This window comes from Gymnogyps californianus, chromosome 12 (assembly GCF_018139145.2).
Source record: "Gymnogyps californianus isolate 813 chromosome 12, ASM1813914v2, whole genome shotgun sequence".
In the NCBI taxonomy this organism is placed as follows: Eukaryota; Metazoa; Chordata; class Aves; order Accipitriformes; family Cathartidae; genus Gymnogyps; species Gymnogyps californianus.
This window is the reverse complement of record NC_059482.1, coordinates 8,535,851-8,558,216: the sequence shown is the minus strand read 5'-3', so window position 1 is coordinate 8,558,216 and position 22,366 is coordinate 8,535,851. Positions and strand designations below refer to the sequence as shown.

Sequence of the window (22,366 nt, the reverse complement as noted above, 5' to 3'; positions counted from 1 at the left end):
TATGAAAATGTTTCTGCTGACATACCTATTCTGCAATCAATGTATATGCGTAATTCCCATACGTGCATACACACTTGACACGTTGTAAGAATATTTGTCTTCAGAGCCTGATCATCAGTGTTGCTAATTCTTGCATGTAGAAAACAGTGTTGTTAATGCTTGGTTTTCCCCCAGAGTATCTTTTTTAAATGATATAGTGTTATGATACAGAGCTTTTAATGCTCAGTTTCATAATACTGTAGCTATGAACATAATGAATGGGAGGATAAAATGTGCTTATTTGGCCCATTTTTGTTGTCCAATATTTTTCTGTGGTACTTGTTTTCAAAAGCAAACACGTTAGGAATCTGTGACAGGTAACTGAAATGGCATACATAAACGAGAGAGGTCTGAGTATAACCTAAGCTCTCAACTTACAACCCCTGTAAACTGTATTCCTATGACCTACCTTAATAATTCGTGTATTTCATTGCCAGTAGTGCGGTAGTGCCAACAGTGCCCTGTTAATTACTGTTAAATCTTGCAGGCAAACACTACTTTGATAAATTAGCAAGAGTACTTTCTGCTTGCAGGAAAGCCAAGCCGACACAGGGCATCAAACTACGTAAGGAAAGAAAGTAATCTCTGGTTTCATAAGGCCTATTTTGCCTAGGTTAATATCAAACCAGTAAATAATTTTCATCGTTTTAAAGGAGAAAGATATAAAATTTCCATACCGATTTTCTCAAGACATGAGGAATGTCAGATCATGAGATTTACCGATGGCATGGAAAGCAGAATTATTAGTTTGTGATCCAAAGTTTTCAGACATTGGAATAGTAAGATGTAAAGTGAAGTAATTTTACATTTTGTTTTCTCCAAAAAGTCAAAAAAGAACCAAATAGAAACAATAATTTTTCAAGAAATTCCTCCAATTCATTTTTTGATCTCCTTTATATGTGTGTATCAGAGCAAAGTTAACAGAAGTGCACTTTACTAAGCCACATCAGAATCAAGTCTGCCTGTTGCATCTTCAGGTTTTTAAAACATAATTATACTCAAGAATTTTGTAAGAAATCAGCCTTGTCATTAGACTTCATGGGAGCCTCACCATCTATCGCTATTGTAAAATTGCCTCTTAGCAGACTGGCTATGAAAATAATAATGCCAATCTTGTTCTAAGCGTTTGCGTTCCTGCTGATGGCTTATTTTCGCATTCCTAATATAATTATTTGACATTTACATAAAACAAGAGCTTAATTTCATAGACTACTATCTTTGCTTATTTAAGAGAAATTATTTTTAAACTCCTCATGCAGAAACTAAATTTGTTCATAGAACTATCAAGCAGGGTAAAATGGACATTTTTAGATTTTTTTTTTCCCAACACAGTAATAAGCAAAATCTCTGTTATAAAATAACAGAAATCTGTTGGAGGCAGACACAAGCAGCAAATGAAAATACAAAGTGTGTCATTACGATGCTTTCACTGACAGTAATATTAATGGACTGCTGATCTCTCCCATAAAAATAAATATGTCAGCATCATTTGTACAGGAGCATTTTCTCTTCCTAGGCTAGCTGCTTTCCAGGTTCAGTTCAAAGCTCACCTCTATTCCTGTGGGGCAATGATCAGACCGTTTCATTGCCATTACACTTGCTTACTAATCATAAGCCATGATATTGGTTTTTTTCTTCTTGATTTCCAGGATGGTAGATCCTAAATATACCCTGATTTAGCAACACTTTCAGAGATAAACACCAAGTTTTGCCAAAACATAAATCACTATTTCAGAACTTCACGCTGCTAAGTTACCTGCAGCTAAATTTGTGCTTTAAGCACAGGTAATTTTTGGCAGTTTTCTGCTGTCACCGTGACAAAGTTATTCTTTTGTATCATCCCTCAGCTGCTGTCTCAGGCGGGAATCTCCCAAGACAAGATTGGTCTGGCTGAATTGAGCATAACTACTTTTGTATTTTCACCTGACTTGAGGATGAAGATTTTTAGATTCAGACCAGCTGATCTCTTTGAAAGCGATCAGATTTAGAATGTGTGTGGATAATTTTAAACATGCTGCTGCTTTTTAATCTGAGTGCCCAAAATGTGAACTTAACCCTTTCATGTCCAGCAAAACTAGGAGCAGAAACACAAAAGCATGAGCCAGTGGGGAATGTGACTTTTCTGTAAGTACTTAACAGGCAAAAGACCAGTTTAGGGTTTGGGTTTTGTTTTGGTTTTTTTTTTTTAGAAGAAGGACATTTTCTTTTCCTATTCATAGGCAAGCGTCTGGCTAGTTCTAATGCAGAACAAATTCATGCTATTGGTGACAAATAGTATTACCGTCGTATTCTGAGACCTGTACAAAGTGAGACGTTTTGGAGGGTGGCATTTCCCTCCTTTCACTTTCCGATCACCAGCAGGCTCCTTCCAGACTCTGTGAAGGAGTTTCTAGTTGTCTGCAGCCTTTCTTCTTGGGTGGTTAAACTCGCCAGACAGACTAAGGAAAAGTTGCCTTGAGTGGCTCTTCCTTGGACAGTTGCCCAAACTTTTGTGTTGCCTTTATGTTCTGGTTCTCAAAATATGTAGGCAAGTTTCATATAGTTTTATGCCTCCTGTTTAAATCACAGTGACTGCGTTGCATACTGGTTGCATGCCCCCTAGAGCATAATTCTTCAAATATCTCATCCATCTGAATCTTTTTTCAGTTACTAAAGATGAAACAATGCAAAGAGCAATCAGTGAAAAAGACTGGACTGAAAGTCATTAACATGGTCCAGGTGATAGTTAGGTGACAGTTTCAGTATTTCAGATTTAGTTATACATTTTCCATGAATTTAGTGAAAAACCAGTAGATAATTCCTTCTGCAGCTTTGATCCTCTCAACTACTGCCCTTAAATCTGTCTACTCTTAAATGTTCCATTCCTTTTGCACATTTTTTTCTATTGTACGATTTCTTATACTTCTTTCTTATATTGTCAAATTAATTTTTGCTTCTTTGGTGTTCAGCTTTTTTCCTCTCTGGTCATGTAGTGACTCCTCTATGTTGAAGAATTCCGTCACATGGATTTTTAAGAGAAGAGAGTATTACAAAGAACCTTGACCTCTTTGAAAGATCACTCTGAAATACAGGCTTAGGATTCGCAGAAGAAATATATGTGTTAACACTCATGGCAAGAGGGATACTGAAAGCTATTGCACCTATGAATTGATTACTAAATTTTCGTTCTACATTGCCATGCATCCAAGTTTACCCTGCTGAATGAGTCAGGAGCAGGAACGTCTAGATGATTACAGGCTAGAGGAAGCAGGCTCACTGGCAAAATGACCTTTCCCTGAGAGCGTACCTTTTGGTCTGTGGATGTAGAAGGTGAACTCTGTTTTCTGTCACTGACTCTGGACTTCAAATACTGGACTAATGAGATTTCTCATTGTTTTGTGGTGTAGTTGAGACTTATGTGAGCTTAAAATTGTATGCCAAGGTTGGGAGGTTTATTTTAGCTAGATGCTTGAAAGAATGGGAATGGATATAGCCTTGCTTTATAAGTCAGGGCTGATTATGCTGCTTATAAGTTTGGGCCCTCTGGAACTATGCTCTGAACAGGAAAGGAATCTGGGGGCATATGCAAGTATTCTCTGAGAGCCTGAATTGCAGTGCAGTAAGAATGAATGATTAACTTACAGACGTTTCTTTTGGTGCATCTTCTTTGTATGTACAAAGGCTCATCACATCTTTGGTTCTTTTGTACTTTTTTGAAATAGAATTTTCTGCCATTCAGTAAAATCTAGTAAAGTCAGGATCCTAATAGTCATACATGATCCCATTCATATGAACAGACAAATACGTTTTATTTTGTAGAAGTTACAATTATAGCTATAACTACTGTCCACATTGACATGCCTGTGTTGCTTGCATTAACTGGTTAGCAATTTTGCTGGGCAGTGAAGCAGAGCAGAGTTCAGGCTGGGCTAACCTCCTCAGTATTCTCTCAGTTTCTTGTACAGGTTTTGCAGTACTCACTGAGTTATGTGTTGTTAATGCTACTCGGCTACTAAAAGAAAATCAAATAGCTGTGATTTATTTATTAGAACGTTTTTGCTACAGTTTGCACAGATTCTGAGTGGAGTTCAGAATCACTGATCATTCAAGCTATCAGATGGTCATACAGGTATAAGGCATATAATAATTAAACTCTATCTTCTCTCTGCCTCCAGCTCCATGGATTTCCATCTTCTAATGGCTGTAACAGCCACAGTGCAGATATTTCCCTAGCATCCTCACCGTGTGTCTCATTAATACTAAGGAAATGCCCTATACTTCAGTCATTGCTGGTTAATTGATATAACAAAAGCAGTAATAAATGGAGAACTAATGTAGTTTGAAACCAAAGCAAAGACTTATCTCGGAGAAGCTGTTTTAACTTAGGCAAGAAAGAAGTGTATTAGTAACATAATTTAACTGCACAACATTCCTCCAAATTAAATATGGATATCCTGATATTTGCATACTCATCCATTCTAAAATGTAGCTGAGATCTGCTTGAGAGACAGGATTCTAGTGAATTCTTTGAAAACAAAAAGTACACTATAATGCATTCACTATTAGCAATGCTTATCTGGAATTCTCTCTTTAAAAAGTGAGGTAATCCTTTTCTCAAGAATATGTGTATTACGTAGTAGAAATTCATTGAATGATACCATAGATTTCAACAAGAAAAAACTTCTAAATGTATTCCATTTGGCAGCCTCTGAGATTTTTGAAAAACACACCAACAAATAACAGAAACCACGGCTCATAAACTTTAAAGACAACTGAATTATGATCCCTTTAAAGTCCCCAAGCTTTCTTTCACCTGATATAACACTGAGTGGGCTACTCAAGATTTATATTTTCTTCCTAGCCTTCCTATGACTATGTGCAGCACTGGATTCCTCAGACTGCATTCAGGTCAAATCTCAGTTACTGTTTGTGAGGTACTACCGTGAGCATATTCGAGCATAGACAGGTTCTTTTATAATTAGTATAGACGCAAGCCTTTTCAGACATACTGGGAAATACAGAGATGAAGTGTGCATCCGTTTGCTCTGTTGCGTCAGGCTACAAGAAGGCTCTTCTAAAACTTCTCCCTCTTCTCACACTCTGCATCACATGCACAGACATGCAACGAATCAGTCCGCTGGGGAATTCCAAAGCCAGTGCAGGACTGCCTGGGAGAGGATATTTCTCTTAGCCTAGAGTGATGCCTTTAGCCAAGTTTTAAATCTCTGAATGAAGGGTTTTAATGGAATTTCTGTTTTCCGTATTCCCCAGGCACTGCAGTCACGGAGCTGCTATTTTCATTTTGACTGACTGCTTTATCAAATGATTCTTGGTATTCAGCTTCGCTTGCCAAACAATAAGCATACCAGTGGCTAGCTAAGCCCCCCACCCAAGTACTTGGCGAAGTACCAGAACTGCCACAACTAGTAGAAATTCTCGTGAATTATTAGTCAAAGCAATAGATGAAAATATAGATGAGATCTTGAAATGTAAATGGTGATTTGACCACAATAAATATTTTCAAGGCATAGAGCATAGGAATCTCAAGGACAAAGCTCTGGGCTCTATCTGACAAAGGTAATTACCCATACCAACTGCATTCTTTAGAAATGAAGAAGTATGAGGCAATTTTATCACCTAATGGGAAAGGGCATAAAGCCAGAAAGACTTCATGGTTTACCAAGAATATAAATACAATAATTGAATCATCACCTGGCACATGCTCTACTAAAGTTATCTATGTTGTATATTCCTTTAAAAAAATACAAGGACACTAATTAAAAAGGAAGAGAGACATAATTACTCTTCAGAATAAGCCTTCAGCTACAACGTGCTTTTTAATGCCATGAATACCTTTGCTCATGTTTTCATTTATTTAATTTTATTTAGCTTTTTATTGTAAAAATGACTATAGGCATTATTAGCAATAATTCTAACATTTTAAGAAGTTACTTTGGTGCATCATATAATTACCTCTAATTTAGGGCTGAGTAAATTTCAGTAAGTTTTAGAAAGAGAAGGAAATAAGCCTTTATGGAGGTTTGAACAGGAGAAGCTCGGGAATATTAACCTTTTTCGCTTGACCCTTTTTTCTCTGGCTTAGTGGAACTCAAACTAGATAATCTGTCATTTTTGCATGGAAACACAGAATTTAGTAAGGTAGTTTTTATTCATTTGCACATAAATACAGGGTTACACAGAACTCCATAGATTCTAATGGGTCACAGAGCATTTGCTGTTGGTCAGTGGAGGGCTGGTATGTCATGTAAAGCTAGTTTGCAGTTCTCAGCTATGAAAGTGCATTCAGACATATCACAAACTTTCCCATTAGTGTTTTTCACAGCTCAAGAATAGCAGGAGAGGTTATCCACATGGATAATAGCATGGGAGTGGCCATATTATGAGGAAATATGAATGGGAATGGAGTGTACTTACAAAACAATCTCTATATAAAACGGTCTCAGTAGTTCAGGAGCAAGCATTAAAATTCAGGTATGGGATGCTGAATAGAAGTTAGCAACCTCTGATTTCAGAGGAAAGCATGTAAGGCAGCTGTGAATAAAGCATCTGAGTAATTCGGTGCAAAAAAAAAAAGTCAGAGAAGGTAAACAACATAATTATGGTAAGGAAAAGGAGAGAGATTTGCATCAACAGTCTAACTTCTTTTATTTCTGGTTTCAGGGCATTATAAAGCCAGGCTAGACATCTTAGTTCTAGATTTGCAAATGTTGATTTCACAAAAACGTACTAGAATTGAGAACTGTTCAAAGCTTAAAACACAAAAGGTTGGGATACTAAGTGGTGTTTTAGAAGGGAATAAGACTTTCTGGAGCACCAAACAGATAAGGATTCAAGTAAGGAATACAAGGGTCATTAGTTGAAAACATACTTGACTAATTCTTGTGAAGTATGCTTCTTAATTACTTTGAGAAAACTGGACGTTTTACTTTGTTAAACTGACAATATAGATATTATATTAGCAAAATGAGTGCATTGTTGAACTGAACAACTAATAATTGGCCATCTGTACTTTGAACATTTGAATTAGAATTTCTGAAGAAAATATTATTCATCTTAAAAATACTGTGTAGTATTCATTTAGGTTGATAAGCGGAATTCATCTGCTTCTAAGCGGAATGTGACTATCTAAAATCTCCACTGTTTTTTCTGTAAGGCTGAAGCATGAGAGTAGGTCAGAGTAGAGGTTTGTAACTGAATATTGTTTTAGTCAATCTTCTTTAAGCACGTTTCTTTCTAGAATAAAGACTCTACTCAGAGTAGCATGCTTTGAGCTTCTGGTAAAGTTGTTGGATAGCAAAGAATGACAGTATTTTCTGGCTGAAAAACAGAGAGGATTTTTTAAAGGTACATACTGATATGCTAGGGAGATCTTTTTGCTTATTGCTGAAGGTATACAAGTAAGAATGGTTTGATGCTAAACTCCTATAACCTGATTCAAATCCAGCATATCCAGCAATTTTATCTGTGAAGGAAACATAGGAGTAATTAAATTGCACTGTTAAGAAATCCAGAAAGGAATACGAGCTCTAAAAATAATGACATTTAAGTATTTCTATAATAAATTCTTGTTTAATGAAAATTTTTATTAAAGCATTTTGATGTTTTGTCTAACAGTAAGGAAGAGAGGGATTTCATTTGAGCTATTAATTATTTTACTTTAATCACAAAATAATTTAAAATAAAAAAATCAAAATATTCCAGACATGTTGTCCTCACTAAGTCTGCTTGTTGTTATTATTATTGCTGCTAATCATTATAAAATTTCATAGGTAATTATAATTGACAATAAGACCTTGCATATCTAAGTCAATATTTTATAACATTTTAATATGCATGATGTATTAGCATATTAACAATATAATTGCTCTAAAGTGTGGGCCAGATTCCTGACTGTTTTATGCTAGCGCAACTCCCTTGATTAAGCTGGAATTGAGCAACACAGCAGCAAATCATGCCCTGGTACATTTGTTGTGTCTCAAAACTTTTCTTGAATCAGTTTTCGTCCTGCTTGTTCACTGGTTTACTTTTTAAGGCAAATCCTTTTCTGTCACTTAATAGCACCATATTATTTTCTGGAAGTTTTTTCTCATTGTTATATTTAGAAATGAAAACCTGTTACTTCCTCACAATGATTAAGGCATTACACTGCCTCAGAAAATCTGGAATCCTAATCAGGTTTGTGGTGCTGTGATCCACAAGAAGTAAAGATCTAGTAGCATTTCATCACACTGTTATTATTGCTGGTGTGTATAATAAAGGTAACAGAAAGATGTGGTTCCCTATGGTTTTCTGTGGTTCCCTGTTTTCATAACTCTTTTTTCCTTCTTATTGGTAGCTGCCACAAGGAAGTGGAAAAATCTTTTTTCAAAACCTTTTAGTAGAGTCTTGACTTTTGCTAAAATGATGGGTCTGTAGAATAGTGCTTCCTAGTTGCAGATGCTTCCAGAGATTACAAATACTGTTTTGCTATTGCTTATTCTTGAAGTTAAGTATATATATTTTTTAATTTGCATTGATTTTTGCAAAAAATGTAACTGTATAAGCTCAAACATTTCTAGCTTGCTTTTCTTTATAGTTTGTAAGTCCACTGCTAATAGTTGCTAAAACTTAAAGCATATTTTTAATTTTTGCATTCATAACAATTCACCACTGAAATACGTAACAGTTCATTTACTGAAAGTGACATAACTGCAAACTGCAGCCTGACTTGCATCCTCGTTAGAGACAAATAAGGCTCGATAACACAGTACTGTGTCAGAAATACAGGTTGTTTTCTGCCAGCATTTGTTTCAGTTTGGTCTCTGGATAGATGTGTGGGTGGAAGGATGTTGGCAGTGTACTTTTTTCTTTTTTTTTTTTTTTCCTTAAGGATTTACTTAGAATCTGTGAATAAAACAGAATTGGTTTCATTGTCATAAACCTGACATGACTACAGCAGCTTCCAATACAACCCGCTCCAGCAGCTATACTAATAATTTATTTTGAATTATGTATTTGTTTACTCATATTGATGTGTCACATATATCTTGATTATGTGTCACTATGAATATAAAGCTCACTGTGGTCAAAATTAGATACGCAGAAGTACAGTCTCTAAGGACATGCTGTTTGCATCTAGAGCTTCTGACAAGAGACAAGTACCCATAATTGCTACTCAAATATTGAAAAGGTGCTACAGTTTCTGATTAGGATGCCCCTTCTAACTCTTTTCAAGCCTCATCCCATCCCTTTGTTTCCCCTTCTTTAATATCCCCCCTTCTCTCGCCTAGTGCATATCCCATGCAGTCTGATCACTCTCTTATGCAGTATGTAGGTTACACGTAATGAGCACTCATGTGTTACCTAGTACATCTAGTATCTAATATGTTTTCTAGCATTTTCTTTTTGGAGTCCATGAAAATGAATAAGAAGTGGTGACACTAAGGAGGATTTTTCAAAACACAAACATTGTGATTAAAGGGACACCGCCATTTAAAGTGATTTATCATAATTAGAAACTCTTGACTTTCTGGATTGTTCGGTTTTTGGAGGGTGGCACGAGGGGTGGGGGTTGCCTATGCTTCCCATTCCCCTCCAGCTCAAAGGTGGATATGAATTAGTTTCAGCATCCTCTGCTCCCTCAAGGACAAAATTACAGCTTGCTTGCCATGGCCTGTGGTTCTCAATCACACTGCAGCAGCAGATAACTTTTCCTCTCTTATTGTGCATGGCTAAATTTAAGCAGAACAGTGTCTTTTGATTTTCCCTTACAACCAGGGTTATGGTAGAAGAGACCCTCTTCACAGCTGTAAACTACATTTGAGGGGATGTTTTGCTTTTCCAATCTAGTTTTGCCTTTCCAAGGCCTTTTGATCTATCTGTGCATTCAGACAAGACAATATCATGCACATACCCCAACCAAAATATGATACTTCTGCAAAAAATTGCAAACATTTCCCAGTTTTGCAAATGGATCTTTCAATTCACAGAGGATCAGAGGTAATTACAGAGTAGCTATTTGTTAGGCTGCTGCATAACTGTACAGCTAATGGTATGAAAAATAACAAAGAGGTTGCATTTGAATGTCAAATTATAGCCTGCCCTCAGATAAGCAAAATGAGGGCTAACTGATTCCATCAGTATGTACTGTATCTGTGTGAAAAGAATATACTAACTTTTTTAAAATGTAGTTTGATTATCAAGTTGTATAAATCAGTGTTGATACTTTGACGTTAACAAAGTGCCCAGTTTAAGTCCCTGGTTTAATTTAAATTGTATTTACATTTTAAATCTTAATTTAAATGTAGGAAATAGATAATGTAATATTAAGGACAAGGACTAGATTAAACTTCCAGAATAGACGAGATCTGACTAACTTCAGTGGAAGCTGAATCAGGCCTTGAAGTGAAAGGGAAAAATGCATACCAACGTAGTCTGTTTACATTACTTTGCTGCTACAATGGTGAGCAAAGAACTCAGTGCAGGGTTAGGTGGAATGTCACTGATTTGGTTGGACTCGATGATCTTAAGGATCTTTTCCAACCTAAATGATTCTGTGATTAAAAAAAATGATCCTTTTGGTCTTTTTGCAGGCATGTTCCATTTTTCTGCAGATTTTAGGTAATTGATTCAAAATTCATATTGGTTCTGGGCTATATTAAACAATTTTTATGTCTTACATGCACTAATGCAAAAAAAAAGAAAACCCCACAGAAAATGAAAATGAGTGAAAACTTTGTCGGAACAGGGCCTGAAGAATATGGTTTTATTTAATTAACATTTTCTGGCACGGCTTGTGCATCTGTCACAGAAATTTTACTCTTTTTTTTTTTTCTTTTGGTATTGTCAGCAACCTGAAAGTATAATCTGTCCTTTAGTCCCAAGCTATACATCTTATATATTGATTAAAGGTAGGTATGTGGCCTATCTTAGTCGCCCCTTTCAGACGGAGTTGCTGAACTTTGGAAATCTCTTAACTACAAATTCAGCTTTGAAGTCAAGGACTTGAAAATGTAGTCTGTCCTCAGTTTCCCCTCCTCCTTGTCCTCCTTTCCAAGATATGCAGTCGAAATACACTCCTCACACTCCACCTGGTTAGCAGGTATGTATGGTTCTTCTGCATTTGTCCATGCCTGTGGAAGCATGCATTTTGCAAGAGTCTGACATCTTTTTCATGGCAATGAGAGGTAGAAAAGTGGACAAAAATGAAAGAGGTGGAAAATGTTGAGCGAGTCTTTGTTTAAACTTGTGACAGTCTATCAGTGAGGAAATAAAAATAGAACATAACATAGCTTTGCTCTTGACTTGTTCATCTTTCTTCTGGAGACCGTAATAAAATAAACCGGGTGATCCACTGAAAGGAGACAAAACTTTCCCACTCCATTATTATTTTTCTCCCAAAGAATGACTTAAGGAACAAACCCGAGAAATATGTTTCACATCTTTTTCTTTCTGCCTCCCTCCCACACACATGTACACGCAGAGACTCGCTGCAATCTGTACTCCTCTAATATGTTCCAGTGTGCTGAAATAAATATAAATGGAACACTAATTTTGAAGCAGTGTTTGTTTCTTGTCTGAGCAACTTGTACAGAAGCCTTTCTGCTATGCACTGATATGTTTACATTATTTTATAGATATTCCACGACTCTTAGTATTTTCTCATCCTTTATATATATATCTCTTTATATAAATCTTTATATATATAAAATACAAGAATTTCAGGGGGGATCTAAAGCTTCATGATGACCAATCCTGTTTGGTTGCTTGAATTTTATCCTAATTCAGAAATAGCTTATGTTCTGCTATTTTTATCAGAAATATTGCCAATTACTGATGTCTTCTCCTGACAATTTCAGAGTCAGTTTCAGGCACTCAGTCTCTCTTGAATCAGATCATTACACAACACTTCAGACAAGTGAACACAGTATTTGCGGCAGTGTGTGATTTCTATAGTTAAACTTCAACATAAATAACACTTCAGTTTCACAATAGCATCTCTGTTTCTCAGGATTCTTGAAGTTAGATTTGTCAGTTTTATATGGCAAAAAAATTGTTATAAGCTGTGGTGTTATATAGGTAAAGGATTGCAAAAAGAAAACAACAACATAAACCCTAACAGGAGAAATAAACTTGTCCTGCATGTAGATTATCTTAGTCAAGTCATCAGATAAAAGCTCGATAAAGTCATGGGGAATGGATCTGTTAAAATACAACTTAATAAGTTTGAAATATAAGGGATGTAAAACAAGTGCTGTTGTTTTTATTCAGTCAGTGATTCAGATTTTGTTTTGATTTCTGTTAGAACTAGGATTTCCTCTACTTCTAATTTTAAGATATTATTATAGTAGAAGTTTCACTGAATCAGAGAAGCATGAAATAGCCATTTCCAAGCCACATGGTGATGATGATAATAATAAAAGATGTGTTATTTTCTAGGAGTCTACTTTCTTCTTCAGGTACTTAGTTAAAATGCAAGACAGCTTATGACTTTTTAAAGAGAACCTTGAAGTGATTTTTGGGTGATTTAATTAAATAAAGGAAAAATGGATTAAACTGTATTTCTTTGAGTTAAATGGTGAACTTCATTTTGTGCAGCCAATACTTCTCTTTCTTAAAGACCACTGCTCTTTAAGACCACTTGTATGTGTATCTGTCAAGGAAAGACAGTGTTTAAGTGTTTATGGGAGTTGAATAGCTGCATTATGTTCTGTTAGTTATGGCACAAGACCAAAAATTTGATTTATAAGCTCTAGTTACTCCTAGTATTACTTGCTGCATGCAGTAACAATGCTAACAATGCTTAGTGCTTTGCATTACAGATTTCCAGTGATACATGCACATCTCAGATACGTAGGGTTTTTCAGGAAGGAAAAAATGTGGTCACAATAAGAACTGGCGTGGGTCTGTAGCCTCCAAAAGGTCAGGTTTGGAGACACTAAATGGCTTGATAATGGGGTTTTTTAAGATTTGACTTTGATTATCTCATCTACCTCTTCATTTTTGTATCAAACTCTGCAGCCTTTTTTTAATCCTGAGTAAGTTTCAATGGGTATGTTACTCAAAGATGAGTACCAGCAAGGTGTGTATTTCAAGCATTTAATGTTCCAATAGAATCTTGAGAACTGGTGAGAAAAGTAGAAGAACTTTTTAGGTCATTATAATTCTTGTAAACCTTTCATACGCATTTCTAAACTCAGCTGGACTTTCCATTATTTTTGGAAATTTATTTATTATCACTAGTAAGTTCCACTAGTTATTTTTACATTGAGTCATCCTTTCCTTATATCTGTCTAGATGTTCCTTTCTTTGTGTGTGTGCTGCGCTCATCTACAGCAGGCTACTGGATCTTAGAACTGTGGGTAGTAATTGAGACTTCAGCGGAGACATAAAAGAGCTGTACTAGGAAATTATGTACACAATTTGCATGAGTGTTTCTTATAGCTACATGCTGTGCTGTGGCAGTGGTGTCCACAGATGACCAATTGAATGTATTTGAAATTAAAAACTAAGTCCTTCTGTGCAGCCTTACTCTGAAAAGAGTTTTGATAAACTAGACTAGTGGAAATTTTCTCAATATTTTTTAATCTTGCACCTCAGTGTGCTAAATTTTCAAACCAAGCCATTGCTTCTCAAGTGACAGTCCTAATGATATACTTGTATTGCAAGATTCAAGGTAGGTCTTTTTAAACTGTACATTACAATAAATACAGGTGATGAAGCTTTTACAAATTCAGTTTGTTCCTTAGAGAGACGGTCTCTAACTTTACACTCTTTTATGATTTTGCATAAGATAATTGATTGGAACTTAAGCAATCTGTCTTACTATCTACCTGGTTGTGCTGGTTTTGGCTGGGGTAGAGTTAATTTTCTTCACAGTAGCTAGTATGGGGCTGTGTTTTGGATTTGTGCTGGAAACAGTGTTGGTAACACAGCGATGTTTTCATTGTTGCTGAGCAGTGCTTACACAGAGTCAAGGCCTTTTCTCCTTCTCACCCCACCCCACCAGCGAGCAGGCTGGGGGTGCACGAGAAGCTGGGAGGGGACACAGCCGGGACAGCTGACCCCACCTGCCCAAAGGGATATTCCATACCATATGGCATCATGCTCAGCATATAAAGCTGGGGGAAGAAGGAGGAAGGGGGGGACGTTCAGAGTTATGGCATTTTGTCTTCCCAAGTAACCGTTACATGTGATGGAGCCCTGCTTTCCTGGAGATGGCTGAACACCTGCCTGCCCATGGGAAGTGGTGAATGAATTCCTTGTTTTGCTTTGCTTGCGTGTGCAGCTTTTGCTTTACCTATTAAACTGTCTTGATCTCAACCCACGAGTTTTCTCACTTTTACTCTTCTGATTCTCTCCTCCATCCCACCGGGAGGGAGGGAGCGAGCGGCTGTGTGGGGCTTAGTTGCTGGCTGGGGTTAAACCACGACACTGGTACATGCAAGAAGACTCAGTCTCCCTTAATTCTGTTGACTGGGTGGTTCATTGGGAAAAAAACCAAACTAAACAAAAAGCCTCCAGTAATTAAAACTCAGTTTTGTCACTAGTTTAGAAAGAACTGACTCTCCATTCATACAAATGAGGAAAAGTTCTGAACGTTGAATACTAATCAGTATGAAGGCCAACCTCATGAAGGACAGTTGCCCATGCAAATGTAACAGTTTGTGCACTCTGTGGATTGGAGTGGATCCACTTCAATCACTTTCTACTTTTAGTTGAAGGATATTGGGCGTTGCCAACAGAGACGGATTTAAACTTGAGAGGGACATCCTCTGTGTACGTGTTTTACCACTGAGAAGTTCGCAGACATTAGAAGTATAAAAATGGACAGATTAAACTATTTTATCTTGACAGTGTTTTCATCTACGAGTGAAATCTGGATTTGCTTAGTGAGAATTCATTAAGTTATTTGAATAGGTATGCTTAGGGTGATTTTTATTTACAGGGAAAACACTTAGCCTAAAATGAATTTTCATTGAAAGTTTGCAATGACAAAATAATGCATTGTATTCAGCGTGGTGGGCAGTACAAGCAGGAGATAAAATTCCCTCTCCATCTCTCTCTCTCTCTCTCTCAACAATAAATTTTACCATAGTCACAAGAACCCTAATAGGCAGTGGATATCCCCTTGTCTGGAGATTTCCAAGCCAGTTGGGTCTTTCTTGTGTTTAGTAAATTAATTTTTTAAATGAGTTCTCATCAAGTTTCTAATTATAATATCTTTAAATTTAATGTTTGTATTTCTGATGAAAGACAAACATTTTGGGGGCAGTCACAAGGGACGTGAATAATTTCTTTAGAAGCTTATCTAATTAATTACATTTCTCTGTAATGTCTTAAAAATTTGAACTGCCATCATTTCATTAATTTAGATAAAAGTAAATCTTTAGTGTTTAAATATGACACTAGTGCTGAGAATTCTGATAAGCTCAAGATTCATTGTCTGTATTTTTATCAAGTTAAGATAAAAAAAAGTGTTTAAAATGTTTGGGATTCATGATTTGCATATTAACTTTTATTTGATTTCAAATACATTATTATTTCACGGCATAAGTGTTCACCTCGCCTGTTAATAAGTAAGATCATATGATGCAAAATGGACATGCTACTCTTACAATATTTTGGTGGGGGTTTCTTTTTCTTCTGTGTTTCTTTCTGAACTAAAACTTTTGACTCCTTCAAATAGGAAGCATTTAAAGTCTGATGTCTTGTAATCTTGCATATCCTATACAGGTAGAATTTTAATATTTCAGGCTATTCAGCAAACATAAAGCCTTTGTTTACAGCACTAGTACATTTGGTGATAGTCTGGTTTTGTGTCTTTTGAAATAGTTATTTTTATGCTATTTCAAAGTCATGTTAGTAGACCAATGGAAATTTACACATTTAGATTTATAGGTGGAGCCTCAAAAATTATGGCTGTCTTTAGCATACAAGGAAAAAAAAAGATACAAGAGGTAGAGTTTGATTAGGTCACAACACAATTAACTTTGATGGAAACACAAAAAACACAGTGTATATAGTGATTCTTCCTTTAATCATCTCTACCACTTGTAGGGCTGCCACCAGTTGCTACCTGCTCACTGGTGGAGCCTGATGTACTTCTACTTTGTAGACATTTGTTATGAGAGGTACATTGAATACCAAGCAATAGGAACTTCTGTCCTGCCTTCCCCTACGCCAGTTCTGTGTTGCCAGAGGACAGAATCCACATGGACTGATGACAGCTTTGGACAGCTGCTAAGCTGTCACAAAAACTGTGAGGAAGTTGATACGCAGACTTGCCTGCAGTAATAATTTAGGCAAAAGCACATAGTTCAGTTACAAGTCAGACCCAGAGTTTAATTCACACAGTATGCAGTTCTTCAAAATGTTGATGATATAAACAAGCTAAAATACTATGGTTGTAAAATAATACTCACTAAGATGGATTTTGAAACTAGTATTGACATGTGCTATAGAACAGTTTTTTAAACTCTCCAGATCAGCTGGTCACTTCAGTTTAAACTGAATTCATGTTTTTGCTCTTTGGGGAAAAATAATCTAAAATATTTATAAATAGTCTCTTAAAATAAATTAGCTATACTGAGTTGAAGGAAGGATGCTAGAAACTGACTGTGAAATCTGTTCAAAGTAGAATGCGAACTGTTGGTTTAGCTTTTCTTTCCTTACAGCTTAACAAGGCTATTCAACTCTTTACAGTGATAAACACTTTTATGCAAAATAGCTCGATACTCTAAATAAAAAAAGGCTTTATTTCAGTGAAGAAAGAAGTTCACAGGTCATATTTTTGGTCAGTGGCAGATGAATCAAAGTGCTTTAATAGTCCAAAGTACTGTCTAGCTTTGCCTATGTCAATCTACCATCTATCTTTCTCACAATGTTGGTCTCCACATTAATCGTATTTGTAATGAAGAAGTAATAGATGTGCAGTCAGAACAACTAATAGAGTAAAATGCTTTGTGCTCTGCCAAAGATAAATTAAGAAATAAATCTATGTTGTTTACAGCCTTCCCTTTTCCATGTATAATGGACTTTATCAATAAAACAATACAAACTTCATCAAAGAAAAATCTTACCAATTTAGTCCAAGAAAGGTCTTCATTGAGCTAATCTCCAACAAATGCTGTTTGCAATAGGGATCTATTTATTCTTTTCAACCATAAAATACTGGCCATTCTTCTTTATCTCATGCTCCAACTCTATGATCCATTACAGATACGACAACCTAATTAAGCAAGGACAGAAGACAGGAAGAGTATGGTTACTATGTAAGCATTTATGCATCAGTCCCAAATTAAATATGTTTACCTTTTATGCTTTGATTTCTTTTCTTAGGGAACCACAGTCAAGTGTCCCGGGTGCCCGTTGCTATCAAAGTTCTTGATGTAAATGACAACGCTCCTGAGTTTGCATCAGAGCGTGAAGCCTTTTTATGTGAGAATGGGAAGCCTGGACAAGTAAGTATCTCGATGTTTTTATGTTGTGTACTTCGGTGTGTGAGAATGGGGTGCAGTTTCTCCCTGCCATCTTACCTTTCTTCCCAAAATATGTGGCTATGTGTTTATGCTAACAACTCTTAACATTCATTTACAATAAACCTAGGATCGTATTCTGTGGTACATCTCTCTATATATGGACATACATGTTTTTTAAAGTATAGGTTTTAAATTAAGGGTAGGTATCTTGGGACAGAAAAAATGCTGAGTGTCTTTCAGCTCCCACTGTTTCCACTCTGTTTAATGGAGCTCATCACTTCATAGGTTCATGTGTGTTAATAGGTAAAAGTATAATCCAATCTGAATTCCATTTCTGTTATTGAACTATACTGCAGCTGGGCCCAGGTATAATTTAAAAGAAACACTTAAAACAATAAAACCATTTCCCCTTACCCATATCTCAGTTATAATCTCTATCTGTTTAGTTCTTACTTTCCTATGACAATTGGGAAAAAACAAGAAAGCAAGCCAGAACTTGATGGAAAGTCAAGTAAATTGTAACTGTATTTAAAGTATCTAAAGAGGGATGGGGTGTTGGAGAAGTGGAGTTCAAGTTTTCATTATACTTCACAAAAAAAAAAAAAAGATTTAACAGGTTATTTCATTCTTGATTTAATGAAATAAAAGAATTGGCAAAGGAATTTGCACAACACTTTACAAGGTGAAATAAACATAGCAAGGTATCAGAAGCAAGATTTAACCTGGATAGCCTTTTTCAAAGAAAATGAAACAGATTTCTTAAAAGGCATCCATTTTGAAAGACAAATGTACAGAAATAGGGGAGAATATCTCATATGCCACATAAATGACAAGATTCAAGAAAATGTACAGACTTTTAGAAAGTAACGCAGTGTAAATGAGATTTAACTTTTGTCCAGCTTGAGAAACACTGTATGTTACAACAATTCACTGTTTTTAAACTTTCTAATTTATTTCTAGATTGTGACATTTTATTTAAATAAACAGCAGCTGACAGCATGACACTAGTCTTGTTAATCCAGCTATTCCTGTGTCTCATGTGGGTGTTAGGCATTAAATTCACTATTCTCCAAAGAAAGTTACCTGACAGTAGAGTTAGAAATTATTTGCTTTTAGTAGTATTAAATGACAACCTATGTAGTAGTATATGACAACCTACCTCTGCCAAGACTGGATTGTTACAGAAGATGATTTGACTTCTAACACCCCTTTTTGTTTACTAAAAAGGTGTCAAAAATGCGTCATTTAAGAAATGAGAATTCTCTCTAACCACTGAAAAGCAGATTATTGAAATGTGCCCTTATGGGCAGACAGTTATGTTACCGTTGGTATTTAAGTTCTTCTAGCTCAGAGTGGATTTCTGTTTAGCTCAGGGTGGATTTCAGATGCTGAGTAGTTACGTTTTCTAGGATATATTAAATTCTAATGAGTTTACCTTTATTCAGGGCTCAGTAAGCTTCCCTGAAATCAGAAAGCTATGTTGCTTTATCTAGGTATTGCTATCAAATTTCAGGTGGTTTAAGAGATGGTGAAAAATGTTCGCATTTCTTTCTGGAATAAAACAATAAATGAGATGATTAAGAGTCAGCTAGTAGAAGAGGCTTTTGTTTAAGCACTGATGGAAAACTTTCATTAAACCATGATATTCTTCATCTTACCATCACCTCTTACACTCTTGATCTGATGGCAGATGTCACTCTTGAGCATGAATCCTTGTGTGAACTTTACAGATGGTTATTAAATATTTGGCTGTCAGCATGGATGAGGTGGCACTGATCCTGCAATTTATTCTGTGTTTTAAACAAATAACATTATTGGAACAGTAACCAGTCCAGAATAGTCACCAAGGTTAGGTTCTAAATTTAAGTCGTCATTCAAAAATTATTTGCCCCTATAAAGATTTTAGTATCTATGCTACCTGATCGGTTTTTCTTATGCGTGTTATTCTATATTCAAATTTTGGAAGAAATCATATTAATCAGTCAAGATGTGGAATTAAAAAAATTAAATATGTCTCAGCTATGAAGACAATACTCTTTTACATAGTAGCAAAAGCCTAATTTGGATAGTTCTCCAAAGTTTAAACTTGAATGTTACATTTGCAGGAAAGGCGCAATTGTGTTATGGTGTTCCAGTCTATTTACATTTGCAGTTCAACTTAAATCTAAGTTTAAATCAAATTTGAATTACCGTAAGGGAGATTACATTTGAACCTTTTATGAAACCTTATTTGCAGCCCCTAAATATATTGAACCATCTATTCCAGTTCAGTTTCTAAGTGTTCTATTTTGGGTTCTGATATAATTGCAAGTGGCAAGTGCAGCTGCTGGTGATGTGACAGAATGTATTAAAAACTGTTGATGTATAACATTGCCAGATGCATTTTCTTTGCTTTAACCTACCTCTAACAGTAGAGGTACTACAGCTAGTAGGAGAGCAAAGGGAGAGGAGGAGGAAATGTATTTGTCCATGCACAAATTTATGTGCTCCTTGCACATTTTTACAAACAACAGAAAGTTGCCAGAAATGTTTTTTGTCAGTCTTAGGGAAGGGAGAAAAAAAAAAAAAAAAAAAAAGATTTGAACCTACTGTTACAGTACCTCTAAGCAAACCATAAACCAGCTCATGCCTTTCTCTGTTATTCCTTTTTTTGCATAATTCCACTTCCTAAAGCCAGAACATGCACGGTTTTGCTGGCTATAGCTGTACAGTTGATTGTTCTCCAGCCCAGCTAAATTATTTTCCCATGCTCCTAGAACAGAACATCTGTATTGTTGTGTAAGAAAAGTGCCTCACTCACTGTTCCCCAGTCCATACCCAGACTTTTCCAGTGAAGTGCTGTTTGCTCAAAACAAAGCTACAAAATTTTCAAACACTTATGTAGTGCAGACAATGATGTATCAAGACACTCAAGCCAGTGTTCAAACTAGAGCAATATAAAACTGAATACCATGTTCCTCCAGTCTTTCACAATTTGTCTCTATTTTATTCAGTTCTCCTAATAGAATTGTCTTTTTCTAATGGAAGAAATCTTCAGCTAGGTCTTTGTCTCTGAATAGTCAAAGCTCGTTCAAATGGCAAAATGCAGGTTCTAGCAGTAAAGGGCTGGCTCTAGCTGAAAAGGCAAAGTTAAAATTGTACTGTGATGAGTGTACTGCTTATAGTATTATGAAGCTGCAAAGTAATTCAGAAATAACCATGAACACCAATGTAACTGCAAAAGTTTTTTCAGAGTTGGAAGAACAGTTTTAATGAAAGTAGGGAACAGGTTACTAATGATAAGGCACCATTCTAAGGTTAACAAGTTGCATTGCAGGGAAAGGCTTTTAAACAGTATCACACATAGATAGTTATGATACATTGATAAGAACTTTGTTTTGCTATTTATCCTTCTACATTATTCATTATGATTATACTGGTAATCTTTCATAAATATTATTTCAGGCATATGTGGCTTTGTAGAAATGCAATACAAACCTGCAGACTATAATGCCGAGTTGTCATAGGGGATCGTTTAACTATTAATCTCAATCCAGAGCTGCCTGTTAAGCAAAATATGCTGGTTTACTATGTTTCTACTAAATATATGTACAGAATCAAATATATGCCTGAATTTTTAATACAACATCAAAGTTGAAATTTTACATGGAAGAATTTCAGAAATTTCAAGATTGAACAGCCAAAGGGTTATTAACTTTCACTGTAGTGCTTATGGATATGTAGTGAAAAAAATCAGTTCCTGTTTTCTTTATTATTAGTATTGACCAATTTTGTTATATGGAACACCTTTGTTATGCATGTTATTACTAGGAAAGAAAAAACATCTGTAGTGATAGGTAAGGCAGGTCAGCCCTGGAAGATTCGCTACTGTGTTATGAACCACAAATTAAAGAGTTGGAGAATTACTTCAATAGTGTTCCATTACATGATCACACAACACTGAGCAATGAAGTATGCTCCTCAGCATACTAATAAAAATGTGGTAATGAGAATTACTGGACTTTTCTCACCCCTATGGAGTAAAAGATACAGCAGCTTTGTATCACTGTATATATGTTACGCTCTTTTTTTTTTTTAAGAGCTTATTTTAACGCAAACGCACAAAGAAATAAGGTTGCTATGGGAACACTAACTCTTAATTCCTTGATGTGTGCATGTAACACAACAAATGTAGTATTCCACTAAGCCTGTCTTTTGCATATAATTTTCGGTGCATTTTCAGAGAAAGAATGATTTGGTAAACAATGAAGGGAATGGATGGAAAGAACTGAAATATAAGAAAGAATTCTATAGGACATTAAGAGGTATCTATAGTTCCTGGGGAAAAAAAAAAAGGAGAAAGAATATGCCCGGTTTCTATTTCTTGAAAATTTCCAATCTAGATGATATTCTAAGCCTATTTCATAAATTTTATGTGAGCTGAAAACCAATATTACCAATGCTCTTGGCTACTGGTGTCAGGTATATTAATTGAAAACCTGGAGACAGTGAGAATTTTTACAGTCAACTCTCTTACATAATGCTGGAAAGAATTAACAGTTTTGTAGCCAGTAGAGATAAAATTGCATAACCATCTGCTAAACTGCACCTATTATGTGCAGTTGACCTTCCAGACTTCACTGTGCCATTATCCTTTTTCCCTATTGCTTTTCCATTCTAGCAGTGTTTGAAAAATGGAACAATCATAAAATACATCTGTCTAAAGATACTTGTTCAGGATTCCATTCTAAACTGTTCTTACGTGTGATGCAGAATTACTAGTACCTAGTCCAGCCCTGGGCCCAACACACATCGATAGTTTAGTACCTTACACCTCTGCAAAGAGATAGCTGAAAATGTTCCACATCTGTAAACGGGTCCATCTCTGC

The 22,366-nt window shown here is 35.8% G+C and overlaps 1 protein-coding gene across 2 annotated transcripts in view; it reads left to right on the top strand.

Moving 5' to 3' along the window:
- The window catches only part of CDH8 (cadherin 8), a 212,148-nt gene that overhangs the window by 162,468 nt on the left and 27,314 nt on the right, over positions 1 to 22,366 (top strand). Inside the window, exons 9-10 of one of the 2 annotated variants that reach the window (XM_050903803.1) lie at positions 11,076 to 11,119; positions 17,359 to 17,480. In XM_050903803.1, the coding sequence (XP_050759760.1) occupies positions 11,076 to 11,119; positions 17,359 to 17,480 (166 nt within the window). The remainder of the gene's footprint in view (positions 1 to 11,075; positions 11,120 to 17,358; positions 17,481 to 22,366) is intronic. The other variant, XM_050903802.1, reaches the window with a different exon arrangement.